The following is a 21,024-nucleotide window of genomic DNA, read 5'->3' as shown; positions in this document are numbered from 1 at the left end:
GAGTTAGGGGAAGTAGGGGAGTGGGGCTGTGATGGCCCTGGAAATCTCTTGAAGAGATGACTTAGAGCTGAAAAAAAATGAAGTTAGGAACAGAGCCTTGAAGCCTGTCCAACAGAGAGCAAGGACAAGGCTGGATAAGAACATGTGCAGTTGCAGCTTCTCTGATTGCCCAGGTGAGATGCAGCATTAGGATGGCATTAGGACACCCCCTGACCTCTTGCTTTTTACCCCTGGACATGGAGGGTAGACTTCGTCTCCACAGATTTGTGTAAAAAAGACCCTCTCCCCAGGCTATGAACTCAGCTGGAGCCAGAGGCAGAGGCCTTTGGGAAGGCCTGTCCTTGGGTTAGAGCTGTTTGTGAGGGCTGAGGTTGCACCTCCGGCTTCACTTCAGTGGCTACTTGAAGTAGAAGAGGTACATAGCTCCTATGGGGGTGGGACCCATCCGCCCTGCAACCAGCAGATATTCTGAAACACCTCTCTGTGCAAAGGTCTTGGCGGGAGCTGGCGACACCCAGATAAATCAGCCAGGCCTCTGGTCTTCCACATGAAGCTGTGTGTACAATATCTCTGCTGAAGAAGGAAGAAGCTATTCCCTTTGCAATTTGGTGCCACCAGGTGGCAGTTGTTGGCTCTCCCTTAAATTGATAAGGGTGTGTGGGCAGCAGGCAATTTTGGATTGGGTGGCTCCCTGTGACTTCAAGACAGCTGCAGCCGTTTTACAGCTTGCTCAGTTGGTTGGTACCACCTTCTAAGCTTAGTCTGAGGAAACTGGGCTTGAAGAACCAGGGACTCAGAGATCCCTCCTTCCTCTACTTCTCTGCTTCCGGAGATGGGGTTTCCTAGAGTTTTCTCTATCTTCCTCCTGTGTTCTTCATTTGAGGCACCAGGTGCTATTCTGTGGTGTTTACAGAACCGAACCGTGACCCAGGAAGTATGGCCACTCCGGAGGGGTATAAGCAGAGGGCTCTATCTGCTGATGGCAGCCTCCCCTAAGACCCCTTAGAGGAGCTAAATGGGTTCCTGAGGACCACTGTTAAATAACCCTGCCTTCGGGAGAAATCAGCCAGTGGCCTGGCATCTTGACTCTGCTGTTATTTAATATTGTGAATGAGTATCTTCCTTTTTCATTTTGGAAAAGAAAGCCCTGATTTCATGCCTCCTCTAGAACCTCTCGCTCTCCCCAGCATTCCCACGTCAACCTCAATGTCCTTATGCCTTGGGTTTCCTGATTTTAATCTCTGCCCTCAACCAACCTCTTTACCCAAGGATCTGTCTGGAGGATCAGGGGCTTCCATTCAGACCTCTGTCCCCTGTCCTGTGTATGGTCCTCACCAGAGGCACTTGACACCCCAGATCATCTCTGTGACTATGTCTGGTTGCACTTTTGCCACCCTCAAATAGAGGGGGCTGATTCAAGTGTGTAGAATTTGCATTATGGACCTAGTTTTAAGTTTGGGGCTACTCTCATTGATGTCTACTACCCAGTGCAAACTCGTTCTCTAGGTAATGGATGGAGAACTCTAGGGTACTCAAAGTGAATGGGAAGCCAAAAAAATGTTTAAGTAGTTATATACTTTCACAGAAATAGGAGAAAGTACAAACAATTCTCAGGAATGTTTAGTCTTTGATCAAATAGCTCATCTACTAAAAATTTATCTTAAGAAAATAATAATGGGGCTACAAATGTTCCACAACAGTCCAGATACTGACAGTTGATTCCTGTTCTCCATTGTGGCAGGTCTGAGAGCTGCCCTTCAATATCCATTCTCTTTTCTCCCATAATAATATAAATTGATATTTGTCTGGGCAAATGGATGCCAAGATAAAAACTATTTCTAAGTCTCCCTAATGGCCATAGTTTGGCCAAGAAGATGAGAGCAGGGCTAACACATGCAACTGCCAGATCCTTGAAGGGCTGTTGCCCTCCAAGATAAGTTGTGCCACCAATACACCTCCTTTTCTATCCTTCTTAGTAGCTGCAGTGCAGATATGGTATGAGGTCCCCTTGGCCATGTGGATAAGGACCATAATGGAGGGATGGTGGAGAAAGTACATTAAAGGGAGCTCTGTAAACAATCTTAAGCCACTTTTTTGTGTCTCCATTATAGCAACTGCGTATATATCCTAACTATATATAGAAACTCTCAGACTATTATGAAAGAAATCTTAATGACATCAAAAGATATTTACAACATATTGTTAAGTGAATAAGAAACTATAAAACCAGGTTGTGGTATAATCTTGTTTTTTTTTCATTGAAAAGTATTTATTCAATAAATTCATATAAAAATTGGTACACTATAGAATAAAATGATAATAATGATTATCTTGAGGTTGTAAGATTATGGATGATTCTGATGTTGTTTTACATGCTATTCAAAAACATTTTAACATTTAATTCATTGATTGATTCTTCCTTTAGACAACTTTTTCTGAAAAGCACAATAAAAGGAAAGTCAGCCATAAAACCACAATTATAAAACGTCTATCCATCAACCAGAAGGAACAATATTTTGTGGACAAGCTAAACTGGCATTCAAAAGCAAGTCTCCTGGCTTTGGTTTTACAATAGTGGAGTAGGAAGATCACAAGTTCTCACCTCCCATTAATACCAAAACTATAACTACATGTAGAACAGTTATCTCTGAGACTAGTAGACCAGATTTTTTGCAACTGTGCATATAAAGAAAATGCCACATTAAGATGGGTAGGAAGAACAGAGATTCAGTCTAGTTAGGACCCACCTTATCCTCTACTCACCATGTGGTGACCCACAAGTGGGAGGGATATCACAACTATGAAGGTCCATTTTTCAAGATTGGGGGTGAGGGGTTCTGAGCCCAGCTTGGGGAGCTGAACCAGGAAGAGGAGGCCCCATACATCTGGAAACCACCAGGGTTTACATCTGGGAGAGCCAAAGGGCTATAGAAAACCAGGGTTGTGCTTTTTTCAAGCACAGAGACAGAGACAGCACAGAGACAGCAGTTTGAAAAGTACTTGGGTCATGTGTGAAGGTGATACATTGACTAATACTAGGGCACGTGATGGAGGAACAGGGATTTGTTGAAACTTTATCCAGAATCTCCAGAGTCAGAAGTGCTGTGGGAGCCATTTTTTCCCCTTTCCTTATTCTCCTTCCATCCAACTGGCCTGATGCTATCAGACGCCATTGCTGACACTTTCCATTAAACTTGCTAACACTACCCACCCTGGCATTTCTCTAAGGACATACCCAAGCTGGCACCCTTCCAAAATGATTCCTGCCTTGCCACACTTGGTGGGCAGCCCCAGGAGCACCAGCACACAGCAGTGTGTCTGAAATAGTTTAGGCTGGGCTGCACAGCCGCATACACTGAAGTCCTACCCTCTACACCAGTGTGTCCATAATGGTTGCAGCCACGTCTCACAGCCAGCTGGAACAAGAACCAGTCTTGCTTGCCAGTGTGTCCATGGAAGTTTCGGCCCAAACACAACAGCAGGCCACACCTAGTCCACAAAGGAAACAGCTGTGGAACACTTGGCTCAGGAGACAGGGGGGAAATTTCACCACTGCCCACAGAGCACCTCTAAGTAAAGCCCCTTTTTTAAAGACTAGAAGACATAGCTAACCTACCTAGTACATAGAAACAAATAGGTAAAATAAGGAGAGAAAACAATGTGTTCTAAAGAGCAAAAGACAAAACCCCAGAAAAAGAACTAAATGAACTGAAAGTAAGATGTCTACTAGATAAAGAGTTAAAAGTAGTAATAAAGATGCTTATCAAACTCTGAAAAAGAGTGGATAAACTCAGTGAGAACTTCAATAAAGAGACAAAAATTTTAAAAAGAACCCATAAGAACTGAAGAACATAACAACCAAAATGAAAAATACACTGGAGGTAATCAACAGCAGATCAGGGGATGCAAAAGAATGGATAAGCAATCAGGGAGACAGGATAGTGAAGATTGTGGAGAACCAACCAGGATAATGCGTGCCAAGGGAGTTGGAAGCAGGCCTCGGGTACAGCACAGCTGCCCTAGGCCACACAAGACTGCCTCATAGATTGTTGTAAGAAAAGAATGACTTGGCTGCTTGCTATATCACTGTACCAAGAAGGAACAGCAAATGTTCTTAAAAAATAAAATGTACCTAGCCTTGTGGTTTGTTTTTCTCATGCTCTGCTTCAAAGCTTACTCGATATATACAGCCTGACTTCACAAATAAACAGTTCCCTCCTCTGCATCCCACAGAAGGGACTCCACCTGACCCCGATTTGACTCTGTCTCTTTATTTCTCAACCCCTCCTCGCCTTCCCTTGGGACCTGACTGATCTAGCCTTGCCAGTAGCAGCAGAAGATCATCCACTAGGAAGATTAAAAAGAATGTGATAACATAAGGGACATCTGTGACGATATCAAATGTATTAACATTCAAATTATAGGGGGTCTCAGAAGGAAAGGAGAGAGAAAAGGGGACAGAAAACATAGTTAAAGAAATAATGGCTGAAAACTTTTCTGACCTGGCGAAGGAAACAGACACCAAGTCCAGGAAGCACAAAGAGTTCCAAACAAAATGAACCTAAAGAGACCTGTCACCCACAACAAGACACATTATAATTAAATCATTAAAAGTTAAAGATAAAGAGAGAATTTAAAAGCAGCAAGATAAAAACAACTAGTCACATATAAGGGAATGCCCATAAAACTGTCGGCGGACTTTTTAACAGAAACTTTGCAGGCTAGAAGGGACTGGCACTATATATTCAACATGATAAAAGGGGGAAGCCTACAACCAAGAATAATCTACCCAGCAAGGTTATCATTAAGAATTGATGAAGAGATCAAGGTTTTCCCAGATGTGGAGAAGCTAAAGGAGTTCCTCACCACTAAACCAGCATTACAAGAAATGTTAAAGGGAATTCTTTAAGTGAAAAAGAAAAGGCCAAAACTAGAATTAAGAAAATATATGAAAGCAAAAATCTCACTAGAAAAGGCAAGCATATAGTAAAGGTAGTAGACCAATCACTTGCAAATATATATAAAAACAATGAAAATTGCAATAAATACATACATACCAATAATTACTTTAAATTAAAATGGACTAAGTGCTCTATTCAAAAGACATAGGGTGACTGAATGGATAAAACAAAAACAAGATCTTTACATCTGCTGCCTTCATGAAACTCACTTCAGATCAAAAAACATACACAGACTGAAAATAGAAGAAGAGAAAAAGGTATTTCATGAAAATGGAACCAAATAAACATAAAAGCTGGAATAGCAATACTTATATCAGAGAAAATAGACTTTAAGACAAAGCTATAACAAGAGGCAAAGAGGACACAGGAATTCCACTTCTGAGCACTTATCTGAAGAAAATGAAAACTAATATGATAACACATACACACCCTTGTGTTCATTGCAGCATTATTTACAATAGCCATAATATGGAAACAACCTAGGTGTCCATCAATAGATCATGGATAAAGAAGAAGTATGTGTGTGTGTATGTGTGCATTTTTTGGCTGATTAATATTCCATTATATATATGAATGAAATCTTACCATTTGTGACAGTATGGATACACCTAGAGGGTATCATGCTAAGTGAATGAGTCAGAGAAAGAGAAATATTCTATTATTTCACTTATATTTGGAAAATAAAAATCTGAACAGCACTTCCATTCAAGATGGCAACATAGGTAAAGATACTCACCTATTTGCACAACCACATCAAAATTACAACAAAACTACAGAACAACTATTATGCAGAATAGAGCTGAATGGAAGCCCTACAGCTACAAAATTAAAGGAGAAATCACATCAAGACTGGTGGAGACATGAATATGCTGGTTTCTCACCCACGTGTGACAGATAATAACCCAGAGAGATATGTCAGGAGTGAGGATTCCCAGCCCCACAACCAGACCCACAACCCAGAGTTCCAGTGCTAGGAAGAAAAGTCCTCATAAATTCTGGCTATAAAAACCAGTGGGGATTGAGGCTGTTTAAGATAAACTGCCAGAGTTCCAGGCAGTTCCTTTTAAAAGGCCCATGCACAGACTTACTGGGACTCACTCTCTCCAAGCTCCAGCATAGAGGCAGTAGACTGAAAGGCACCAGAGACATATGGAGAGGTACTGAAGTATCTGGCGTCTGGGTAAGACTGGGGAGCAGTTTTCTCCCAGACAGAAGTGCTGGCAGAGGCCCTTGTTCCTTTCTGAGCCATCCCCCAACAGAGTAGCCCAGGCAAGCGCCATATCTGAGACTCCATCAACCAGGCTCACACTGTATGCCCCACCCTGTTGATTCCCTGAGGCTCTTCTCCACTCATCTTTCAGATCCCCCCAAACTGTTTCCAGTGGCTTTTCCACATGAAAGGCTTGTCTTGGATCATGCTTCAGATATTCCTAAATTCTTTCAGACAAGCAGTTTCAGGCCTCAGGATGCCCTGTGCCTATTGCCAAGTGACCCCTGGCCCAGCATTAGCAGCAGCAGGCCTTGATTCACAGCTTGGACTCATTTAGGCACCTCTAAGCTCAGCACAAGTAGCAGCCACTGGCACATTGCTTTGTAGTTTATACCAGTGGCCCCAAACAGAACACAGGTGACTGTGAACTATTGTTGGCTGACCTTGGCCTGCACCCACAGGGAGGCCCTAGAGCTGCACACCCATTGTGCTACAGACCATGTCAGAGCACCACCACTCAACCACCTCTACAAATGACACCTCAAGGGGTGGACTCAGCAGGCATTAGACCCTGCTGAACTGAGTCATGCTCTGTGGAGTGGGCCCCTGCAGAGCTGAGCCTCCACAGTGGTTGGAGGTTTGTGGTTAGTGGTCACAGCCAGTCCTTGCAGCTAATTGGTCTGGGTAAATCCCTCCCATTGACCTGCCAACAACAATCAAGCCTCAACTACAAGGAGGGTGTATATAGTCCACATGGTGGGCACACTTCAAGTACCCAGATGGGGTGATGGGGGAGGCTGTGCCACTGGACCCCACAGGACACTTAACTACATTAGGCCACTCTTCCAAGCCAGAGAGTTGTAACAGCTCTACTTAATACATAGAAACAAACACAGAGAGACTGCTTAAATGAGGAGACAAAGAAACATGGCCCAAAGGAAAGAACAGAATGAAACTCCAAGAAAAGAACTAAACAAAATAGAGAAAAGCAGAGTTCAAAATACTGGTTATAAGGATACTCAGTGAACTTAGCAAGAACTTCAACAGCATAAAAAAGATCATGAAAACCATAAAAAAGATCTAGTCAGAAATGAAGGATACACTAACTGAAATGAAGAACAATTTATGGGGAATCAACAGTAGAGTGGAGGAAACTGAGTATCAAATCAGTGATTAAGAATAAAGGAAGCAGCCCTGGCTGGTGTGGCTCAGTTGTATTGAACACTGGCCTGTGAACCAAAGGGTCACTGGTTTGATTCCTAGTCAGGGCACTTTCCTGGCTTATAGGTCAGGTACCCAGTAGGGGGTGCATGAGAGGCAACCACACATTTATTTTTCTCTCACTCTCTTTCTCCCTTCCTCCCCCCTTGTCTAAAAATAAATAAATAAAATCTTTTAAAAAAGGATATAAGGAGGAAAAAAACACCCAATCAGAACATCAAGAAGAAAAAAGAATTAAAAAAATGAGGATCATGTAAGGAGGCTCTGGGGCAACTTCAAGTAAACCAACATTCACATCATGGGGGTGCTGGGAGGAGAAGAGAGAACACAAGAAATTGGAAACCTATTTGAAAAAAGTAATGACAGAAAACTTCCCTAACTTAGTGAAGAAAATAAATATACAAGTCCAGGAAGCACAGAGAGTCCTAAACAAGATGAACTCAAAGAAGTCCACATAAAGACACATCATAAGGAAAATGCCAAAAGTTAATGACACAGAGAGAATCTCAAAAGCAGCAAGAGAAAAGCAGTTAGTTACCTAAAGGGTAGTGCCCATGGGACTGTCAGTTGATTTCTCAACAGAAACTCTGCAGGTTAGAAGGGATTGGCAAGAAATATTTGAAGTGATGAAGAGCAAAAACCTACAACCAAGACTACTCTATCCTGCAAAGCTATCATTTAGAAGGACATTTAGAAGCTATCATTGAAGGATAGATGAAGAGCTTCAGACAAGCTCCAGACAAGAAAAAGCTAAAGGAGTTCATGATCACCAAACCAGTATTATATGAAATGTTAAAGGGTCTTCTCTAAGAAGAAGATTGAAGATATGAACTATAAATGGCAATAAATACATATCTATCAATTATTGAATCTAAAAAACAAAATAAACAAAGAATCAGAGCAGAAACACTATCAGAAATAAAGAGAACATTTTGATGGTTGCCAGATAGAAGTGGGGTTGAGAGGATGGGCAAAAAGGTGAAGGAATTGAGAAGTACAAATTGGTTGTTACAGAATAACTATGGAAATGTGAATTACAGTATAAGAAATAGAGTAGCCAAAGAACATATATGCATGAGCCATGGACATGGGCAGTGGCATGGAGATTGCCTGAGGAGTGAGGAGTTTGGGTGGAGGGGGACAGAGATGGAAATATTATAACAGCATAAACAAGAAAATATAATTTAAACTAAAAAAAAACTAAACAAATGAACAAACAAAACAGACTCATAGATATAGAGAAAAACTGATAGTTAACAGAGGGTTGGGCAGTGAGGTATGGGAAAAATGTTGGAGGGGATTAGAGGTACAAACTTATAGTTTTAACATAAATACCATAAGTTTTGGGGATGTAAAGTATAACATAGATAATACCACAGTAATTTTGTGTAGTGGCAGATGGTTACTAGACTTCTTATATGGATTACTTTGTAGGGTATATAAATACCAAATCACTATGTTGTACACTTGTAACTAATATAATATTATATGTCATCTATACCTTAATTTTAAAAGTTTTACATTCAAGAATGAAAATTTTAAAAAAATCTGTTCAGAGATTGTAAATACAGATGCCTTCAGATGTTAGGCCGAAATCATCATTGTGTGAAAGAGCAAGGCTTTATGAAGGGGTGTGGTATGGACCTTGGCCAGTTGTGTTCCGTACAATTGTTTTCACATTTTAAATGTCATCAAACAAAGCCAGTATCAATTCTGATCAAACACAAACTTGTACAGATAGACAGTTGGCAAACTCCGCATCCTCCACTCCTACCTCTTCCATGCAAATGCTATTTCCTGTTTAAAGGGGTGAAGGTAATGAGAAGTAAAAGCCAATGAGAATGCTCTTGGGAGAGACACTGCAGAGATGGAAGGAAATAAGCATGCCTTGGACAGAGAAGAATTGAGCATAGGCATTGTCAGATAGAGGCTCAACTGGATTGGGCGTGGGGGCAGAGAAGACCAATGTCAGAGAGAGGTAGGCATGCTATACTGAGGACAGACTAGAAAGAAGGTCTGTCACCTGCTTCCCTCATACCCTGTAGCTTTATGAAAGGGAAATCAGGTATGTTAACTACCACCACATCTATGGGGCATTTTACCATTTCATAAAGGACTTCTGAGTGGGAATCATTTCTCTATTACAGTTGAGAAAAATTATGTTTGAAAAGTTCAATAGCAACAAGGATTTTGACCACAAAATAGCATATCCATTCTATTATTTTAGGCTGCAGATTGGGGAAGGAGAAGCACTAGAATGGTGTGAGTAAAGTAGGGAAGAACAGGTTATAAGAAGTGCTCTCATACTGTTGCAGTCTCTGTTATAAGACCGACAGTGTCTGCATTGCTCTGCAAACCATGTGTCACTTATGATCATCTTGAAGCTGATTGCTTGTGACTATTCAAAAGTCCTCAGCAACATTTAGTAAGAGATACAGGGTAGAGAAGACGATTGATTGGTCTTTGAGTCATGTGCTTATTTATGGCCTGACTTGTCCCAGAGCATCGAAGGACGTAAGACCTGCACTGCTGAGAGAGGCATTGATTGCCAAATGCTCTGTTTATGTCTGTGTCCTCTAGTACTTGAGCCTATAGATCTTATCTTATTTATTTATGCATTCAACAAATTTTCATTGCATGCCTACTAGGTACCAGGAATTGGGCTAATGGTTTGGGATATCAGGATGAGCCTGAGCTGAACTGCTTTCTACCTTCATGGCTTTACAGTCTATTTGGGGTGATAAAATTAATTTTAAAAAACCACACAAACATATTAAAAGGTTTTAAACACAGTGAAGAACAGATATCTCTTTTCTCTTGTCCCCAGCATAAGGCTGGCAGAAATGTATTTCTCACTGAGCATCTGTCAAAAGAATTAGAGGGTGAGGGAGAAGAGGAATGCGCAGGCCATGGAATGGACACCTGGGTGAGGGGAAGCAGTGCTGAGGATCTCTACTCCCCACCCCTTGGTCTGCTCAAGCTCACCCAGCTCATGAGGGTGAGCTCTTGTCCATCCCTGATTTAGCTCCCTGTCTGTGATAATTGGGGCTCATTCTCTCTGGCCTAGACTCTCTGGATCAAGCTTTTGGGGGACTCTAGGACAGCCTTGGACAGCTGGGATCTTCTCCAGGGCTGTATCCTCTTGCTGGAGACCTGGTTTTAGCAAGCTCCGCTGCAACGGTTATGAAAAGGTTTCCTGACACACCAAACTCCTAGATCTCTGGGGTTTTGCACACAAGTGCATCCTTGAAAGTTACAGGTATTGACACTCCACCGCTGCTTGCAGAATGAATGAAGAAACGAGGGAATGAATAGTTAAATGGTGAATGCCTCAGTGTGTATCAGTGTGTCATACTAAACCTTGTCCCTCACCAGGCTTTCCTGTGGCGGGGGGGGGGGGCGCTGTGGGCTGGTTGGAGATGAGGCTGAATAGGGCCAACTTTGTTCAGGAATCAGTCAATTTCCCTTAATAAATATTTATGTTGGGACTTAAGTGTTCTGAGAGCCTGCTGTTAGGTGAGGCTGAGGTCAGCAGGAGGGAAGAGATGCAGTGAGTGCCCTATCTCTGGAATGTGCTAAGAAGTCCTGCTATGCACATATGGTCTGTCTGGGCTAAGCAAGACTGTGGTGAACCAAACCACAGAGAGAACCAGGCAGTAGGAGAGAGCTGTGGAGTGGGTGGAGGTGGAGAGGAACTAATCATGGATAGGAGTTGGGTGTTCTGAAGGGAAGAGGGAGGGTCCTACAAGTACAAGATTGCAAGGATATCCCAAAGAAGTCACAGTTGTGAAGCACCTACTGTGTGTGTGTATGAACATGCATGGCAGAGAGAGAGGGAATAAGCTACTGATGGTTATGTCAGGGACTGAAATAGACTGAGGTTTTTCTTCTATTTTTGGCTGCATCTTACTTGAGATTTCCTTGAATTGATTTTGTTTTCTTATTAGCAGTTCATCATTATATCTTTAGTAATAGGCATGTTAGACTTACCAAGTAAATATTTATAAAATAATTTTTCTCTAAGTCAGTGATTCCAGTAGATCCATAGAGTAGTACTGGATGTTGGGGGTCTTAGAAATTAAATCTCACAGATGCACCTGTAGGACATATTCCAGGCTGAGGTGTGGTCTAGCCTTCCACTCCCAAGATTCTCATTGCACCTAGAACTGAAAATCAAGAGGCTAAAGGCTGCTGCTGAGCTCTATCAAGACTCTTGGACTCTGGTTCAATGAGGTCAACATGGGGGAGAGAGAGGAGATTGCCCATGGGCTCTGGGGAGAGAGGGTACTTCTCCAGCTGAAGCTGCATGAAGCTCTATGAGTATGACGGCCCCTACCCCAGCTGGGGGTGTTCTATATTCTGAGAACTGCCCTTCCAGAAATCCCTCTAAGGCAGTGGAGAGAAGACCCAGTAAATCCAGTACCTTCTGGTGGGGTGCCACATGGTGCCAGTTTTCCTTCTTCCTGCTGTGCTTTCTCCTTTCCTAGACAAAATCTCTAGGGGCTGGGTCCTGAGGCCTAGAGTTCAGGTCTCTATCTCCTGCACCTAATACAGAATAGGCCCTGTGTTTGTTGAGATGGACTGAGCTAGACTCTGAAGCTTCAGAGGCTGTGGACATAGTTTCTTTCAATACATTCCTTTCTCATTTTAATATTAGACAAGAAGTTATTATCAGTCTGGAAGTTATGATTGACTCACATAGATTTTATGTCAGGGATAGGAAAGTCAGATGCCTGCAGGAACCAGGTGAGTCGCAAAAGTGGAGGAAGTGACCTGGAGGACAGTAGTGTGGAATATTGGAGCCTGTAGTCAAGCGGAGATGACATGTCCAATCTATAAGAAATCAATTTGAACTTCTAAAAAATTTCTGTTGGTCAACTAGAATACCTCTGATCCAGGATAAGGGCATTTGGTTTACCTTTTCTGGATAAATAAGTATGTGCAGAGTGAAGCTGGATAAACCATACAGTGAAGCATGATGAAGGAGGAATGTAAGAAAACAAGCATGGCAGATTGGCAACAGGTAGGAGGAGCTGCAGAGGAGCTCTCTGAAGGTGATACTGCTTTGACCCCAGGTAGGCTTATCCTGGAGATAGGCAGAAGAAGCAGGTGTCATCTGTGTGTACCCAAGAGAGCTCTGGGCAGCAACTTTCCAGAAATGCAGCACCCACTGGACCATGATAATGGCAAGACAATACTGATGGTTATAACGGAACAGTCATGGCTGGTGTTCATGGAGTGGCTGCTATGTGCTGGGCATTGTTTTCAGCACTGTCTGACTTTTTTTTTCTCTAGGAGACTTGATTTTTTAGAGCAGTTTTTAGTGCACAGCAAAATTGAGCAGAAAGTATGGGGAGTTTCCATGTCCCCCTGCCCTATACAAGCACAGCCTTCTCCACCATCAACATCACCCATCAGAATGGTACATTTGTCATAATCTATGAACCTACATCGACACATCATAATCACCCAGAGCCTATGGTTTACATTAGGGTTCATTCTTGGTGTCATGTAGACTGTAGATTTTCACAAAATTATAATGACGTGTATCCAGCATTGTAGTATCAAACAATAATTTCATTTTCCTAAGAATCCTCTAGTATTGCTTTTAACTCTCCCACCAGCACCTGATGTAGGCGCTTTTATCTCCCTTTTCAGAGGAGTCACTGAGGTTCTGAAGGACTAAGTGGTCTGCTCAAGCTCACCCAGCTCATGAGGGTGGGAGAATGCTTGAATGGAATTAGGTATGCAGAGATTCTGCAGATGATGGGTCTAACTCAGGTGCAATGCTTTCCTACTTTGTGAGGATTAGGTAGCCTTGAACTGAGCTGTGTCATTCCTCTGGAACCACATGAGAAAACACTTTGTCCTATGGCCACTCCCTATGAAGTTATTGGAGGCTGGCTTGCATTTAAGCAGCTGCTTTTACTTTTTTACATGATAGTAAAACTAATGAATGATAGGGAATTTCCAAGATAATAAAATGCATATTTATTCCTGTTGTATACATATATTTGCTGTTCATATTCCCCTGTTCACCTGGAATTTCAATGAACTGTTTTTTCCAGTTATTATATTATATTCAGCTAACCTCAGCTTTCTCGGCAATTTCCAAAACTACAATGTGACAACAGAATGCGGTGTCCATACTGAGCAGGCATATGCGGCGTCTTTGCCTGGGGAGAGCTGTGTGGCCACTGGGGACTGCACCAGAGAGGCCCTTAAAAATTTTAATAACAAAACAACATTACAAACCACCGGAACCCTTTCAATACACATAATTAGGAAATCATGTGCTTTTTTTCTTCCTGAAAATTGAAGTATTTTATCTGCTTTACCCCATTGTTACGATTTTAGATCATATTTACTGAAATTGTTTCTGCTAAAGTTTTTAAAGGGAGGTTGGAAAAAACTCTTCTGAGAACAATTTAAGTGTCATATTCAACATATACATTCATGCATTTGGGCTCAAAAGTGGTGCCTTCAAATGTTTCTTCAGTTTTCCTAAAACAGAACAAATGGTAAAAAGTGAATACCATGTCTGGTGTTTGAGACATCAAACTGGAGCCTCAGATACCTATATTTTCTAAGGACTTAAGATTCTTTTCAGGAATCAATTTAAAATAATTCATAATTCAACTACAAGACAATTTAGGGCTTACAGGTATAGACGTTCCAACTTCCAGCATTTTATTGCTGCTCTCAGTGTTTTTGAGATGACAGTTTTCTCTTCATAGAGCAAGTTTAAAATTAGAAAAATCAAACACCCATTAGAGAAAGTAGATTTATGCTATTAATTGATATAGAGATGTAAAGCTCCTTTCATCCAGGCAGGAGCCCAGAGCATTCCCTGCAGACATTTTCAGGGGCCAGAATCTGGGTCAGCAGTAGCCCACCACTGGCCTCTACCAGAGCTGTCTGCCTTCAAGAGTAGAAGCTTGAATTCTCAGTGTAAGGATGTGCTGCTTTGGGGATGCGGCTTCTACAACACCTCCACATAAATCTTAGGGGATGTGTGTTACTCTTTTCCTGCTTTTATTTTCTAAATAGCGAACAACCTTGAAAGTTGTACTCCCCCACTCTGTTCTGGCTTCTCTCTGCTTTGCTGAACAGGAGGTAAAGTAGCGCACCTGTTTAGTAACCAGAAAATTTTTCTTCTAGGTAATGGAGACTCTCAGTATTAAAATATGGAGAGAAGAAGCAAGAAGCACTGAGGACCAACCACAAAATTGTCTCCTTCTGGAAGCAACCCAGGTGGGGGAGGGAAGGGCCCCTGGGGCGACAATCCGTTGAAATATGACCGGTGAATTTAACTCGAAGCATTTCAGTTCTAATAGAAGCCCCCTCTAATGTCTTCTGTAGCTTTGATTTTTGAACTCGTCACATTCCTCATTAAAGCAATCACTGTTAAAACATAAAGCAACACAGGATTTATTTCTTCATTAAACTGATGATCCGTATATGAAGCCAATTAACATTATGAGTCTGGTGAACACCAAGTGTAAAGAGGTTAGAGAAAATTAAAAGCAGTCACCTTGGTCTTTAGATAAAGAAAGTACACTTCTAGGTAGTAAATCATCAGAGTGTCCAAGCAGGACAGATGGGTGAATTTTGTTAATTGGAAAATACATTTTAGCGCACAAGAAGTAAGGAAAGATAATCTTTTCGTTACTAACGCCTTCTCCCTGGCCGAGGTTGTACTAGATAGATAATCAGAGGGTGAAAAGGGGTTTCCCGTTATCAAAGTTTGCTGTAGCCTTTCGTTACTAACATCGCTTAGTTGTTTGTTTATTCGCTATTTTGTCAACAGCAACCAGCCCAGCCTCCCGACTCAGGCAGACGGGACGTCGGTTGAGTTCAGGCAGAGGGTCCCGAGCTGGCTCCGAGCCGCGCGAGAGGTGGGTGTTTTCCCGCAGCCTGGTTGTCCGGCCAGGGAGGCGGCCCAGCTAGCCTCGGGGACTCGAGAGGGCCAGGACCAGCCGGCGACAGGCCGCGGGACGCTTCCCGGGTGGAGCCGCGGAGCAAGAGCCGCTCGCGGAAATGAGGAATCGAGATTTCGGTCCCTGCTGGGAGCGCTGAGCGTGTGTCCGAAGTAACTTTCGCCGGCTTGGACTAGAGAGGATAGCAGCGGGTCCCCGAAATCCCGGGATCCAGTGGGGCGGGACCGGCCGCCGCTCAGCTCAGGGCCCCAGAAGGACCCTCAGACCCTCCTTGTTTCCCTCCGCAGCCTGGGAGGAACCGGTGCCGCCGCCTAGGGTTCGAACTCGGCCCGGGGACGCAGAAAGAGTGCTGCCCACAGATCCAGCAACAGCCAGTCGAGCCCTAGGACATCTCTGGACCTTGTTGCTTCAGCAGATACCGGGGATGGGGAGCTGAGACTGGGGCTTGAACCTTGTTGGTTTCTGAGGCCAACGCGGCGTCTGGCGTCTGGGGCCGAGCGTCCCCGCTCAGACACTCAGGTGCGCCTGGAGCATCTTGGCTAAGCCGGCCGGGATGCTTTCCTTTCTTCGTTCCCCAGGCACCAGGCTGCCGGAGCGCACGGGGTGGAGAACTGCCCCTTAGGGCAGGCGGGCAGGAACCTGAGGGGTCTTTTGGCATACTCAGATGAGCAAGGGGAGTCTCGGGGTCTTAAAGAGGGCTTCAAAGAGCAGTGGTCCTCTGAGGGACACCGGGAGAGAGACAGTGCGCTCTAGCTGAGCCTCTTGTCTGGAGCTGAGAGAGGGTCTGCACCAGCCTTTCTCTACGCGAGCTGAAAATGGCTCTCAGGAGCCCCACTGCCCTGTCTGCTACCGCATTCGCCACCCGACCTGCAGATGTGCTAATCCCAGCCCCGGAGCCCGCCTCCTGAACTTCCAGAGTCCGTGGTCCTGAGAGTGCTGGCTCTCCATGGACGCTTTCAGCTCTAAACCAAGCCGGAGTTTCCAGCGGTTTCTTCTGTGTGTCGGGGCCGACTCCCCGCGCCAGGCCAGGCAATGCCCAAAAGGGTCCGCTGAGGTGCATCGGGCTCCGACTTGCCTTGGCAGGTGCCCGGTCTTCCTCCAGGCGGTTTTCGGAGGGGTGCCCACTGGCAGGTCAGAGACCCGCACACGCACCTTGCCCGGCCTGGTGTCCACTTGTGGGCCTTTTGTTTCCAACGCGCTGTGTCGTTACGGTCAAAGCTGGATCCCAGGCGGTGCACGGACCCTACCCACCGCCTTGCCACGGCTCCTGAATGCAACATTAGAATGTTTATAAAATATTCAATTTATGCAGTCTGTCCAAGAAGCCATCGTCCCAAAATAAAATCAGCAGTCTAGACAGAACACAGACACTAGAACTTATCAACAGTTGTCTGACTTGCATCTTCTGATGCATCTTGAGTGGGTCATAATACCAACTTTATTTTCAGTGGTGCATAAATTAATTACACGCATTTAATAACCAAAATATCATTATATTCCCCCTTTAATATCATAAAGGCTTTCCGCCAGGGAAGCACTTAATAGTGCAGGGGGCCGTAACGGGCTATTATCCTGGTGTAATGCTATTACAGAACCAATTATGCGCCATTAGACTTGCTTTTTTTGCAGTTTATGTGATTTGATCCAATCCTGCGCCCCTGACTTGAAAATTTCAGCCCGGTACTTTAGAGTTTAATTTTCACCCGGGCAGAGGGAAGGGCGGGCTCTCTCTGCTGAGTGTCTGCCTCGGATGCATTTTAAAAGTAATTGCGAAGGGTCCCATCGCATATCATTTGCATCGGAAAGCAACTATAAATTCAGGGACCCCTTGCTGAGAACAAAATCAAACTTTCCTTTTGTACGGTCGCTTGGAAAGGGAAGCCGTGTGCAAAGGGTCCCCCCAAAACCCATCCGGCGGTGAAAATTAGCATCGCTTTGTCAATTCTCAGCCCGGGAGCCGCCAAGCCTCTGACGAGGGCGCGCCTAAACTCCAAGGGAAAGAAGGTTTTGCGTCAGGGGACTTAAGTGGGATGGGGCGGAGTGGAATATTAAGAAAATAATGCCTTTTGGGGGTGGATGGGAGTGATGGTTGTTGCTACCGTCTTTTAAAAGAGGGAAAAGATTCCTGGTGTTTGCTCAGAAAGGACTTAAAAAAAAAAAACACCACGTGGGCCATTTGTAAGGCCCAATAGACCTATCCAAGTTATTCGCTGTAGACAGCGCTGGAAATAATCAGATTAAGGCCAATTATGCGTGAGTTTATAAAGGCGAGTGCTGAGCGGCGGCGCGCGCTGTAGACAGCAAGACATCTGGCCACTTCCCGAGTCACTTTTCTGGTCTTGTGGGAGCCAGCCGCGCCGAGCCCCGCCCGCCTCCAGTCGAGACCCGCTTTCGGACGGGAGGCAGTCACGTTCCGGCCTTCCTCGCCCGCCGCCCGCCGAGGTACGCCCGGCTCCCAACCCTCTCACTGGGCCAGGCGCGCCAGGCCTGTGGGCTCCGCTGTGCCTTCCTGGCCTGGACAACCGCTCGCCCAGATGGCCTGGCGCTTTCGCTGGACCAGGCTGCAGTGACCTGGGTGCAGCGCTTGCGCAGGGGATCCCTGAGAGCCAGGAACTGAGTGGGTTCGATATTGGGGCCAGGGTGAGAGCACAGCTGTCGGGGAGGTGGACCTGAACTGAGGGGCTATCCCGCAGGGACCCAGTTTGAAAAGGCGCTGCCACCTCCCCTCCGGTTCCCACAGTGGGCTGAGGGGGTTGGGAGGCGGTTTTCCGGCGGGGAGCTCCCGGTGTGCTTCGGGGCCGGACTAGGTCCCAGGTAGAGGGACGCTTAGATTATAGCCGTTTGCTTTGCAGCCAGGCCGAAGCCAGGTACGCCTGTGGATCCCGCGGTCACCCTCCGAGTCCCGGCCGTCCAGAAGATCCAGCCGTCAGGGATGTTTTATTTCCACTGTCCGCCACAGCTTGAGGGTGAGTAAGCGTCGCTCCCGGGCAGCTCCGAAAAGGCTGAGCCTGCCAGAACGGACCCAAGCGACAGTGGGGCTGGTGGGTTGTTGGGTACCGCCCCGCCAAAGGTGCAGCCGCTTGGACGGCGGGTAGGGGCGCCCCTTGCCCCCTCCGAGTATCCGACTCCGGCTTCTCTCCCCGTCGCCACCTGCCTCCCACCGCTCTCTCCGTCTGAGCTGAGCGGTTTCAGGCTATGCCACAGGGACCAGCAGAGTCTTCCCATCACAGATGCTAGTGTCACGCCTCTAATCGCGCCCCCCCTCTCCAGCCACCCAGGGGGCCGCATCAATCTTTCACGGTGTTTTGCAAACAGCCCCAAAAGCCAAGGTGAACTAGGGAGTTGGCTTGAATTGTCCTGGGTCAGACCATGAGCCGGAACGACCCATTGCCGGCCGCTCTCACACTGGCACAGGGCAATACTTCTGGGGGAGTGGGGGGTGGGGGAGGAGGTGACATCTGTTCCCAGCCACCGTGGCCTCTTGAGAGCCGAGAGCCAGAGCCAAGCGGCCCTCCCCTACACGGGCACAAGTGTCCTGACCTGGCTTCATCTCTGTGACTCCCTGGGTTTCTGACCTCAAATGCTAACTACTCCTTGCTCCCAGGGGCAGCCCCATGGCCAGGATTTTGGGTCTTTGAGGGTCTCCAGGCTTTAGAAGAAATTCCACTTCAAGATCCCTGGTGTGGTCTGTGCACTGGGTTGTTAGGTGGGAGTAGGTGAAAACAGGACAGCTTGGATCTCTGGTGCCCCCAGGGTGGAGAGGGTTCTGGAAATTCCCAGGAGTGGGTCCCCCACACAAGGGAGGATTAGCACGCATCAGGCAAAGGCAAAGCAGCGCACTCTAGCCCTTGAACAGCACCCTCCTCAGAGCAGTAGTCCCAGCCAGGGGACAGAAGGATGTCTAGCTGTGGGAGTACTTCCAGGACCCGTCTTTGGCAACCTACTCCTTGGATTTATTTGTGGGTAGAAGAATTTTGGAGGCAAAGAAATCCTGGGAGGCAGGGGACAGGATAAAGGTGAGGAGACACTGAGGGACCTAGGACATCAAGGATGCTTGTCCCCCTTGCTTTAGGTTACCTTGAGCAGTGGCTGAGCCTCAGNCAGAAGGATGTCTCTAGCTGTGGGAGTACTTCCAGGACCCGTCTTTGGCAACCTACTCCTTGGATTTATTTGTGGGTAGAAGAATTTTGGAGGCAAAGAAATCCTGGGAGGCAGGGGACAGGATAAAGGTGAGGAGACACTGAGGGACCTAGGACATCAAGGATGCTTGTCCCCCTTGCTTTAGGTTACCTTGAGCAGTGGCTGAGCCTCAGCTGGCTAACCACACAAGGATTACAGAAGTTTATGTTTTTACCAAGGAAGCTTTCAAGAGTTTAGTAGGATTTTCTAGAGGGGACTAATGAGGACAGGTATTTAAGATCTGCCAGCTTGTCTTAAATACTGCCAGCTTGGTCAGTATTTCTAAGAAGGAAAGGCCAGACACTTGCCTCTATATCACCACCTTTTACAATCAAGGACCCGTGGTGATTGGCTTTATGAAAGCTCAGAGAGGTATATCTCCTGGCATTGTACCCCACGCCTGGAAAAAGACCCTCTACCCCTGGGGGTAGAATATGAATATGTGGTAGACACAGATACCTTTCACTTCTGAATCTTGAGTTTGGACAGATTGATACCCAGTGGCCCACCCTTCTTATCAAATTTGAGAGGGCTGAGGTTTGGGGTATTCAGCAGGAGTTGGACTGAATGGATGACTTAAGGGGAAAACCTTGCCTGCAGCTCGGGTTGCAGAAGCCACTTAAGGAGAGTGCTAGCCCAGTCTGTTATTTGTTCTAGCCCCAGCACACTGAGCTGCTTACTGCTGTCAGCTCAGCTCAGTTGGCTTGCCTCTTCTTCCACACCCCAGGCACATCCTACCTAGATGCTGACTCTGAATGCTATAATCAGAAGAAAAGGAAATAGGTCTTTAAAAACCTTTTCTAAAAATCATTTTGCAGATCTTTCTAAGCCAGTTTTACAGAAAGCAGTGTTTAGTGTTGCTGAGGAGGAGATGATCTGCTGCAAATGGAAAGGCTGAGAACAGACTTTTAGAATATAAACCTATCAGCTTTTTAATTTTTATTTTTTATTAATGTAGAGAGGCATAAGGGAGAAAGCACAGTGTGGTTCATAATCTCACTTCTCAGATATTTTTTCTGATATTAAATTAAAAAGTACTCCATATATCTGCTTAGGAATTAAACAAACAGAAACCTATACATTGAAAGGTGGAATTCTCCTTCACTTCTTCTTCTAAAGGCACTCCCTATTGTGGGTTTCTTGTGAGTCCTTCAAGGAAAACAGGTATTTGACCTCATTTATGTAATTTTCTCGGGGTGTGTTATGCTTTATTTGTGCTGAGATCATACTGCCACATCACTCAGGACTTTGCTTTTATCATGGCATAATATACATTTTGGGATTTTTTCCATGTTGATGTATACAGATCTAACAACCTCTTTTAAACAGCTGTGTAATATTCCATCAGATGCTGTGTAGGAAGTGTCCACTGATGGGAACTTTGGTTTTGCCATTGTTTCCAGTTTTTTTTATTACCCTGCTGCCAAGAACATTCTTCTCACTTTACTTTGTCACTCTTTAGAAGTATATTCATAGATTAAATGTCTGTATTTGTACTTAAACTTTTGATAAA

The 21,024-nt window shown here is 45.1% G+C and overlaps 1 protein-coding gene across 1 annotated transcript in view; it reads left to right on the top strand.

The window, feature by feature from the left end:
• The first annotated feature begins 18,264 nt into the window (after positions 1 to 18,264).
• The window catches only part of DRGX (dorsal root ganglia homeobox), a 29,559-nt gene continuing 26,799 nt past the window's right edge, over positions 18,265 to 21,024 (top strand). The window contains exon 1 of the mRNA XM_037056651.1: positions 18,265 to 18,298. Within this exon, the coding sequence (XP_036912546.1) occupies positions 18,265 to 18,298 (34 nt within the window). The remainder of the gene's footprint in view (positions 18,299 to 21,024) is intronic.

The sequence above is a fragment of the Sturnira hondurensis genome, unplaced genomic scaffold (assembly GCF_014824575.4).
Source record: "Sturnira hondurensis isolate 20B ecotype Veracruz unplaced genomic scaffold, ASM1482457v3 Scaffold0009125, whole genome shotgun sequence".
Lineage (NCBI taxonomy): Eukaryota > Metazoa > Chordata > Mammalia > Chiroptera > Phyllostomidae > Sturnira > Sturnira hondurensis.
Note: the sequence above shows the minus strand (reverse complement) of the source record. Positions and strands in the feature narration are given on the sequence as shown.